The sequence below is a fragment of the Myotis lucifugus genome, unplaced genomic scaffold, assembly GCF_000147115.1.
Source record: "Myotis lucifugus unplaced genomic scaffold, Myoluc2.0 scaffold_99, whole genome shotgun sequence".
Lineage (NCBI taxonomy): Eukaryota > Metazoa > Chordata > Mammalia > Chiroptera > Vespertilionidae > Myotis > Myotis lucifugus.
The window spans coordinates 3,456,940-3,467,190 of NW_005871147.1; the positions used below are offsets into that span (position 1 = coordinate 3,456,940).

The following is a 10,251-nucleotide window of genomic DNA, read 5'->3' on the forward strand; positions in this document are numbered from 1 at the left end:
TGGACTTAAAACATAGTTTTTAGGTAGGTTGAGTACAGCAAGTGGCAGAGCGCCTAGCACATAGTGGGTATGCAAGAAATGTCAGATATTGCAAGTATTATTATTATTTTTTTAAATAAATCTTAATTGTTCAGATTATTACAGTTGTTCCTCTCTTTTCTCCCCATAGCTCCCCTCCACCCAGTTCCCACCCCACCCTCTGCCCTTACCCCTCCCCCCCACTGTCCTCATCCATAGGTGTATGATTTTTGTCCAGTCTCTTCCCACACCCCCTACACCCCTTTCCCCCCCGAGAATTGTCAGTCCATTCCCTTTCTATGCCCCTGATTCTATTATATTCACCAGTTTACTCTGTTCATCAGATTTTTTATTCACTTGATTTTTAGATTCACTTGTTGATAGATGTGTATTTGTTGTTCATAATTTGTATCTTTACTTTTTTCTTCTTCTTCCTCTTCTTAAAGGATACCTTTCAGCATTTCATATAATACTGGTTTGGTGGTGATGAACTCCTTTAGCTTTTTCTTATCAGTGAAGCTCTTTATCTGACCTTCACTTCTGAATGATAGCTTTGCTGGATAAAGTAATCTTGGTTGTAGGTTCTTGCTATTCTTCTTGAAAAACCTTATAACCGTGGTTTTGAACTCTATATCCAGTAGTTTGCTTTCCTCCATTTCTGTCAGTTGTGTCCTGTTTCTTTGTCTCCGCATTTTGGCTGATTCCCTGTGTTGATAGAGTGGCTTTGTGTGCTAGGTGTCCTATAGGGCCCAGTGGCTCAGCCTCCCCAATTACCTGAGGTGGACACTCTTGATGCACCCCTTTGTGGGCTGTATGCACAGTCTTGTTGTAGTTAAGCCTTGGTTGTAGTTGGTATCACTGGGAGGAATTGACTTCCAGGCCAATTGTCTGTGAGAATCAGTTGTGTCTACAGTGGGAGAACTGTGCTGGAGACACCCTTATGGGGCAAGGCTTGCATCAGTGGGGCTTTGGTGCTCACTGAGTCTGCCCCCTGAGTGTGTCCCTTATGGATCTGAGGAGTTGTAATCTGGATGGTCCCACTCTGACCACTGGGTACACTGGCTCTTGGATCTCTAAGGAGGTGCTAATTTAGCCTCTGCCTGAGGCTACCCAGCAGGAGCTATGAAGAGATCTGCAGTTTCCTCTTCCTTGTTTGGGGTTTGGAGGTACCTAGATGAGGCCCAGCTGTGAAGCAATGCAAGCTGCTGTGGGGCCTTGAGCCTTCTTTTGGATGTTCTGCGTCTCTCTGACCCAGCTGCAGTTTGTTAGGTAATTTTAGATCTCTGCAAGTATTTTTAATCATAGTGATAAAATTTACTGAATTTCCCTTTTAGAATTTTGGGTTATAAATTCTTAATGTCCATTTTAGGGTCACAATGAGGAAAGGATAGGAACACCTGCCTAAGACATTTATTTTTTACCTGAAACTCAATCTATTTATTCCTCAATTAACCTGAGTTTAATTTGTCAGAATAAAAATTATCATAACTTCAAAAAATAAAATGTACTTCTGTATAGCCGTAGCCGGTTTGGCTCAGTGGATAGAGCGTCAGCCTGGGGATTGAAGGGTCCTAGGTTCGATTCTGGTCAAGGGCATGTACCTCGGTTGCGGGCACATCCCCAGTGGGGGGTGTGCAGGAGGCAGCTGATCGATGTTTCTCTCTCATCGATGTTTCTAACTCTCTATCCCTCTCCCTTCCTCTCTGTTAAAACATCAATAAAATTTTTTTAAAAATTAACATGCTGTCATGGAATTTTAAGCTTCACAAGGTTCAGTTAAGTTTTAGAGTGTGTTAACTGAAATAATTTTCATTTTAGAATGCTTTAATGGTATTTTCTTCAAACAACTTTTTATTACCAGGACAAGTTTTCTCTGGTTATTTTTGGCATAGAACACTATTACTATCATTAGGTTATGTACAGAGCTTCCCCAAACTGTTAATGCTTCCCATAATTAACTTTTGGAATAACGTAGTATATTCTCTGATCTGATTACCTTATGACATCCATAAAATCTCTTGAGCATAGAAGAATCTTGCTCATTGGGTAAGAATTGTTGACATAAGGCAAAGCACAATCTAATGGTTTGTATGGCTTAATTTTTTTTTTCCAGGAAGCTGAAGAAATGCATATCAAAGCAATTCAGATTAAAGAGCAACTTCTTGGTCAAGAAGATTATGAAGTTGCCCTTTCCGTGGGACATCTGGCTTCTTTATATAATTATGACATGAATCAGTATGAAAATGCTGAGAAACTTTATTTGCGTTCTATAGCCATTGGTATGTTATTTTATAATTTTCTTGGTCAGTTGATTAGAGATCATCATATCTTTTATATTGTATAAGGGAAGTGTTTTACCAAGATTTAAATGAGTTTAGAGCTGCCAAATTTTTCTTGAAACCTCCCAAAAGTCATCTGGAACATTTTACTAAACATGATTTATTGATGTTGAAACCAGAATGAAGTATGACACAACGTCAATTATAGGCAAAAATAGTTATTTTAAAAATTAAAGTATTAGTGTAATTATTACCCTCTTTGTTCTCTGGATTTAATGATAGATCAGGTTTACCTGTTTTTTAACTTGGTATTAATGGAATCATATAATATATATTTATACATCTCTGGCTTCTTTTGGTGAACATGAATAATGAAAATCATCTGTGTTGTTCCAGATCACTATTGTCTGTTAATTTCCAGTGCTATAATAATATATTATTAGATAAGTATATAATTTGTTTATTCATTCTACTGTTAATGGCTTTTCAAAATATTTGGATTGTTTCCAGTTCGGACTTATATATCAGAAAATAAGATACTGTGATCATCATTTAATGTTGTGCCTATTAGAACTCCATTTTATTTATTTATTTTTAAATGTATTTTTATTGATTTCAGAGAGGAAGGGAGAGAGAGATAGAAACAGCAATGATGAGAGAGAATCATCGATTGGCTGTCTCCTGCACGCCCCCCTACTGGGGATCCAGCCTGCAGCCCCAGCATGTGCCCTTGACTGGAATCAAACCCAGGACCCTTTAGTCTGCAGGCTGATGCTCTATCCACTGAGCCAAACCAGCTAGGGCAACTTCTCCATTTTTATATTGACTTCTCTGTCATTTTTTACTGGTTTATAGAAGTTTTTTTTATATAATGTGGATTTAACAAGTCCTTTGTTGGTTATATGTGTTACAGATCACTCTACTGCTTGTTTTTTAATGACAGCTTTCAAAGAACAGAAGTTTTAGATTTTAATGTAATCGAATATATTGTGTGTTTTTTTCTTTTTTGATTAGCATCTTTTGTATTCTGTTTAAGAAATATTTCCTACCCCAAAGTCATGAAGATATTCATTTAGAAGATTATCTTCTGGAAACTTCATTTTACCTTTCACATTTAGATCTATAGTACTGAAATTGATTTTGTTTTTATTGTGCGAGGTAGGGATCACATTTTTTCCTTACCTTCCCCCATGTGGATATACAGTTGACCCAGAAGCTTTTTTTTTTTTTTAAGGACTTTTTTTTTAGAGAGGAAGGGAGAGAGAGAGAGACATTGATGTGAGAGAGAAAGGTTGGTTGCCTCCAGTACACACTCTGACCGGGATCAAATCTACAGCCTAGGTTAGGCGGGTATCAAACCGACAACCTTTTTGGTGCACTGGACAGCACTCCAATGGACCACTTTTTTCAAAAGATTGTCCTCTCTCCTCTGCTGTGCTACTTTGTCAAATCATGTATCTCTGTATGTGTGGATTCCCCATTATCTGTAATATTTTTACTTGCTCAGCCCTAAAATACACATAAAGTAGTTTTAGAATTGTTAACCTTTAGTACTATGAAAAACAAACCTACTAATTAGAATTCATTAATTTTTTAGTGTTTTTTTTTTAGCATACTCAGAATATTTCAAAATTTACTTGGGTTATTATTCTTCCCCACCCCACCTAGTCAGTGTAAGTTACTCATTTTATACATAATTAGGTTCATTTGTTTATGTTTGTATAACATTTTCGCATCTTTATTTACTTTGTTAAATTTTTTTGAGTATGTGAAATATTAATGTCCTAAAAGTTAGAACTATATATAGAAAGATAAGTTCATAGATGTGTGATATCCCCCTAAATTTTTCTACCCACTTCTCACCCACTTGCTATGAGTAACCACTTTCATTATTTTCTCATTGACCCTTTCTGTGTATCTTTATGCACAAATATTCAGATACATAAATATTTTGTTTTCCCTTTCTTACACAAAGATAGCATACTATAAGTATTTCTGTACTTTGCTTTTCTTTTTAAACTTAACAATATCCCCCTATAAGTTGCTCCATTTCAGTTCATAGAGAGCTAAGAGCTTCCTCCTTTGTGTACAGATGCATAACATAACATTGAGTGGATATACTATGGTTAGCTCATTTGTTTCCAGTATTTTGCAATCATAAAGCATGCTACAGTGATTAGCCTTGTACATATGTATTTTTCTATCGTTGAAGGTACTGCTATTATTCTTTACTTTTAGATCTCTTCAAATCAGTCTTTCAAACTATGAAATTTTATTCTGGTTAAACCAACTGCTTTAGGCAGAAAAAATTTTGAAAGTCTTAGAGATAGCTTTTGGATAGGACTGGGTTGGTAAGCACTGCTGCAAGAAATGAATTTATTCTTTTCAAGGGAATAAAACCAAGCCACCCTATTTAAAGAACTGAACTAGTGTTGTCTTGTAGAAACTGTTATTTCCTTATTTGAACTTGCTTTTTCTTTTCTTTCTGTGTGTTATTGTTTGTTTATTTGTTACTTTCAGGGAAGAAACTTTTTGGTGAAGGCTATAGCGGACTAGAATATGACTACCGAGGCCTCATTAAACTTTACAACTCCATTGGAAATTACGAGAAAGTGTTTGAATATCACAATATTCTGTCTAACTGGAACCGGTTGCGAGATCGACAGTATTCAGTGACCGATGCTCTTGAAGACGTCAATACCAGCCCCCAGTCCACTGAAGAAGTGGTGCAGTCCTTTCTGATTTCTCAGCATGCTGAGGGACCGAGCTGCTGAGGCATGACCTCAGTTAACTAATATACCTTTTCCCAGATTCCAGGGAATTCATACTGTGAAATCAAAACCATGTTGTTTTTTGGGGCTGGAATTTGCATTGAAACACTGGTCCAGTCCATTGACCCTATTTGGGTGATCCCTATCTTGCAGAGTGTCCGTAGGTATAAGCATATATTCAGTTATATTCCGCATGTACCGCATGTATAAGTAGTCTGGCCCATATTTTCAACTTAGTAGAACAAACAACAGGATTTTTTTTTTCTTTTTAAATAATTTTGCAGAAAGCCTGAAAGGAAAAAAGAACCCCTAATAAAACTATTTAAGAGTTTAAGAGTTGCATTCTTATTATGTAAGGATGATTTTAACAACTTTTTAACATATAATTCTTCCTTATGGAGGTATTCAATACTGTACTGTAAAGAAATTTCATGGGGAAAATCTTTATATGCAGTATAGAAAATTAACAGAAGTACTAGTAGAAGAGGGACATCCTGACTTGGGTTTGGCTACCTGCAGAGAAGTGGATACAGCCACTCCAGAGCTCTATTACAAGGGAAGGGCTATCAGATTCATCTGTACTGGACCAGTGTTGATCTGTAAGTAATAGAAAAGCTAATAGGCCAGCAGTTTTAACTCTTGGTTTTTCTTTTCTTTTGGTACAACAATGCAAGATGCTCTTACAACATTTGCTAACAGGACCAGGATGATCTAAAAAGGACCAGCCTAATATAGGAAGGGTTAAAGGGTTATTTGGACCAGAGGCTTTAGATTATTATTTTAGCCCCTGCATTTACCTTTATCAGTAGAATGATTTCACTTAGATGTATAATGAAAAGTGATAATGCAAAAATTATATTCATGTAATAGACACCAAACTTGGCAATTTAAGTGGCATAGCTTTAGTCAAGGTACACAGATGGCAATGCCATAAGAAAGCCTATAATACCTGCTGCATCCATCCCCCTCATTTTAAATGTTACCCTAATAATCAATGTGGTTAACAAGTATACTGGCTAAGAGTCATGAAATTTCTCTTGTCCGGATGAGAATTTTAGGTTACTATATGATTTGTAGGGATTAATAGAAAAATGAATGCCCCAAATAAACATGTCTTAGAAATCTTTCATTTTTATGGTAAAGATGGTACAGCTAGGTCATATTAGTGCACCTGGGTCATTTTATTTGAAATTCAAGAGTCAAATGGAAAAATTCCCTAATATGTTAATTTCACTAACTTGTTTTTTTCTGTTTATTGGGTTTTGATTTTTTTATAAGTCAGGTTGTTTAATGTTGAGGTTAATATTCAAATCTGAGAAGTGTGACATGTAGCAATCCAAGCAACAAAAAGGTCTTTTGCTGTTACCTCAGTTCTTATTATAGTGGCCTGTTTGGTGCCTCTATAGTTAAGAATCAGGGTTTTCCCCCCTATTTTCAGGGGTCCATGACTTGGCTGTTAGAGATATTATCCCTGGCTGACTGCCTGGGGTAGTCTATGGGTGAGTGGATGGGTGTTGAATTTTGGTTTTCTTTTAATATGCATGTTGGGGTGGGAGGTGGGGGGGTGAATATCTAAACTGTCACGTTCAATATAGAAAATTTAATTGGAGATTTCAGATAAATTGATTTTAAACACTTTTTTGAACTTCCCAAATATAACCTTGTTTAAAACTGTTACTTGCAGTCTTGTTAGTTATGAGCCAGTATTTTTAAGTCCCCAGGAGGGGATTGATTGGGGGAGGTACCTAATGAGATACGCAAGCCCAGATCCTAAGATTATATCTACATGATTTTAAAACCTAAGTTTATTCAATTGTTTTCTTTTTAATTTCTAAAAGAGTACATTAGCACACCTGCACCTCCCCCCTCCCAGTTAATTGCAATCTAATGCCAAGAGGCACCTCTTTATTAATTACCAAATAGTCTGTGTGACCAAGGACTAACATTTTTAAGTTTACTCAGCTCTATCCTTATGGGCCTATATATTTAATACCTCCAAAGATATTTTCAGGATAGGCTTTGTATACTTTTGTTGCTTATTTAGAGTCCTGTGGTATGTTTGTGGTATAGGAATGTCATGGTAAATTGTTTTTCAATAAATATTTTGAAACTTATGTTTCCATATGAAGTTTTTTTTTAATCTATATTTTTGGGTTTTGTGCACATAGAACATTTCCTAGGATAAAATCAAGCAATTGACTTAAGGCCTCATTCAGTTTGAGCTTAATTTAGCTCATTATTCTGTGGTAAAGCAACTTGATACTAGGAGCCTAGGATCGCAGCATTATAATGTTAAGTGGCAGCCAGTTTTATCTAAAAAAAAAAAATCATTATTGGCAGTTTTCCCTTATTATCACTACTTTAATGTAGTTTTCTGTAAATCCAAGCGCTTTGATTTAATGCAAATACTCTAGATTGAGAAACGAGATTGTCATCTTCTGTTAGTGATGTAACTTAATATGCTATTTATGGTTCTAATGAAGAATAATACCCTAATAATTTATAGTGTGGAATGTTTAGAATAAGTTAGAGAGGTCAATGTCACCATAATTTCTAGAATTAAAAAAAAAAAAAATCTCCAAGGAAGAAAAGAAAATTTACCTCACAATAACCAATAGCTCTCACAAAATTTTCTCATGTGGTAGGATTGTGTGTAAGGAAGCCTAGATCAACTTAAAAGATTTTTCTGGAAGTTCAGCAAAGTAATGTTAAAAAGGGGCCTTTGGTCTCATCCTCTCTGACTTTCATTTCTCTTATCCAGTCTTTCCTAAAGTTTGGTGCTACTCAAGTTGGGTGCATCAGGGAGCTCTGTAACACTCATGTGCCACACAGGTGGTCTGTCACTTCTGCATCCAGTTTAATGGAGCTGAATGGTTTCTTAGACCATTATTCTTATGGGTCCCTAAAGCTGACTTTGCTCAAAGCATTAGGACCCTTATTACCATATCAAAGTTTTGTCTCTGCTTAAGGATGAACTCATTGTTGCTTCGTAATAATCCCAATATGCTTTCATTTTTTAAAATAAAAAAAATTGACAAAGCCTTTTGCTCCTAGGCTGTTTGGGAAGCGTTCATACCATGGTGAAGATTGAGTACAGAGACTGCAACCTTATAAATAATAACTGTTGCCACTTGGCTGCTCCTTCTAATGCAAATACTCAACAGTAAACATGCCTAAAACATAATTGAAGCTTTTGGCCATACTTCTGAAAGAATTGTTTGCTAAGTAGCAGGTATAGTTAACTGTCAGTTGGTATTTATTCTTTCTCCAGAATGTGTAGCCTTGATGCTTCCAAACTGCTTGTTGTGTTTTGTTTGTTTTTTCTTTTTTTCCTGAATAGCAAAGTTACTACTGGAAAAACTTATTTATGATTAGTGCAAATTTTTTAAGAGTTTCATTTTGCTTTAAAATTAACGTATATTTCATCTCTTGGCTTCGGTGAACCTCAGATCTTGCTAGGAAATTCTTTTTTTAAAATCTGACATTTGGATTAATCTCCAGCTTGAACACTAATAGTTGTATTGTCCACAAATCTCAGGAATGTTTTAGGCAGAAAACTGGTTGTACCTTGTTGGTGATCTGAAGGAGTGTACTTTAGGATTTATTAAATAATACCCTTCTTTAATTGCAGTCCTAGGTATCGATAGCATGAGTGGCCTTAGTGAGTTTGTTGAAGTGTACATTTTTTCAAAAGTAAAATTTAAGATTAAAAATATATGCTATATATAGATATCTAGAAAACTTGGTTTGTGGTGCACAAGTTAAATGTTGGATCACTAAATAACTGTTGCAGGTACCATTTGTGTAACATTACTCATTTCTGTATATTCCTTTTATGGGAAGATATGTTGCCATGGTAACTAAAACTTTTCAGTTCTACTTTTATGATGTGAATGAATGCTACATTTTATTAAATATTACCAGGTCAGTACTATTTTTATACTTTATTAAGCAACAGGGGATTTTAGTTTAACAGATTAAAAATAAAAAGCTCTTAATGAAATGGTTAAAAGCAAATCACTAACAATTCTTTACATGAAAATCCCCACTAATAGTGCCACAATACTTTCTATAGAAATATCTAAGGTCATTGATAGATTTCTTTTTTAAGACAATTCTTCATTGTGTCATAATGACCTTTCATATCATCCTTATCACAAACTTGTAGTACCCATCATTATTTGTAACCATTAAACCATACTGAGTATGTTTGTAACCAGCATTGTGATATATTCTGTACTTGTATTGCTAAAAATGAATTATTGACCCAATAAATATAGTGTTCCTGCATTCATAGTGTGTTTCCAATTTAGTCTGAACACTTTTGATTAGGACTTGGGATTTAAACATTGCAGACTGTTTTCATTTTAGAGAACAGTGCAAGAGAAGCTGTTGGGACCAGAACATAAGTGCTCTTGTTCAAGAAAAGAAAGATATGTGGCAGAGGAGGCACAAGGTAACAGTATTTGGAAATGGTGCCCATGAAAGTACTTTGGAAAAGACAAAGCACAGTAATGCAGGGGACTTTAGACTTTACCAAAGCAGCTACACCATTCTTTCCCCTAGTCTTTTAACTTTAAAAGTCTAAAAAATGAGTGATAAGACCTGCTGAAATTCTGCTGACCTTCATAGTACACAAAACTCTGGATTTGAGTTACAGTTTAGCTCTGCCTCTGACAGTAGGAATTGGAGATATGGGTCATAAGCTTCTTTGTGTTTCATTTCCTCATATGAATGGTGGGATCAAATTCAGTCTTTCAAAAAAACAAAAACCAACATGACACATCATTTATCTTAAGCACTCTTAAAACAGTTACAAGAAGTAAAATCAAATTTTTAAAAATAAAATCAATGTTTAGACAAAGTTCCACCTTCACTTGGAACAGCCAGCACTGGCTTCAAGTACAAATGTACTGAATTTGTACATTTTTCCTTTTACCCACTTGTGACTTACAACATGCTGTTCTTGTCTGGAATGTCATTTCCTGTGTAAAGTCTTATCTGTTCAGCTCAATGGACAAGAGAGCCATGCTTCCCTTAAGGCTTAAGTTTCCTCTTGGTACTTAGGCGGTATTTTACTTAAAGCTTTGTTAAAGCCATTACCATATAATCATATAACTTACAGAATTAAGACTGTTTCCAGCTCATAAACTTTGGCAATTTGTGCATTTATTTAACAAATT

The 10,251-nt window shown here is 35.5% G+C and overlaps 1 protein-coding gene across 1 annotated transcript in view; it reads left to right on the plus strand.

Annotated features, from left to right (window-relative positions):
* The window catches only part of APPBP2 (amyloid beta precursor protein binding protein 2), a 51,086-nt gene extending 41,728 nt beyond the window's left edge, over window positions 1-9,358 (plus strand). The window contains exons 12-13 of the mRNA XM_006092235.3: window positions 2,132-2,297; window positions 4,818-9,358. Of these exons, the coding sequence (XP_006092297.1) occupies window positions 2,132-2,297; window positions 4,818-5,071 (420 nt within the window). The 3' untranslated portion in view covers window positions 5,072-9,358. The remainder of the gene's footprint in view (window positions 1-2,131; window positions 2,298-4,817) is intronic.
* The last annotated feature ends 893 nt before the right edge of the window (window positions 9,359-10,251 follow it).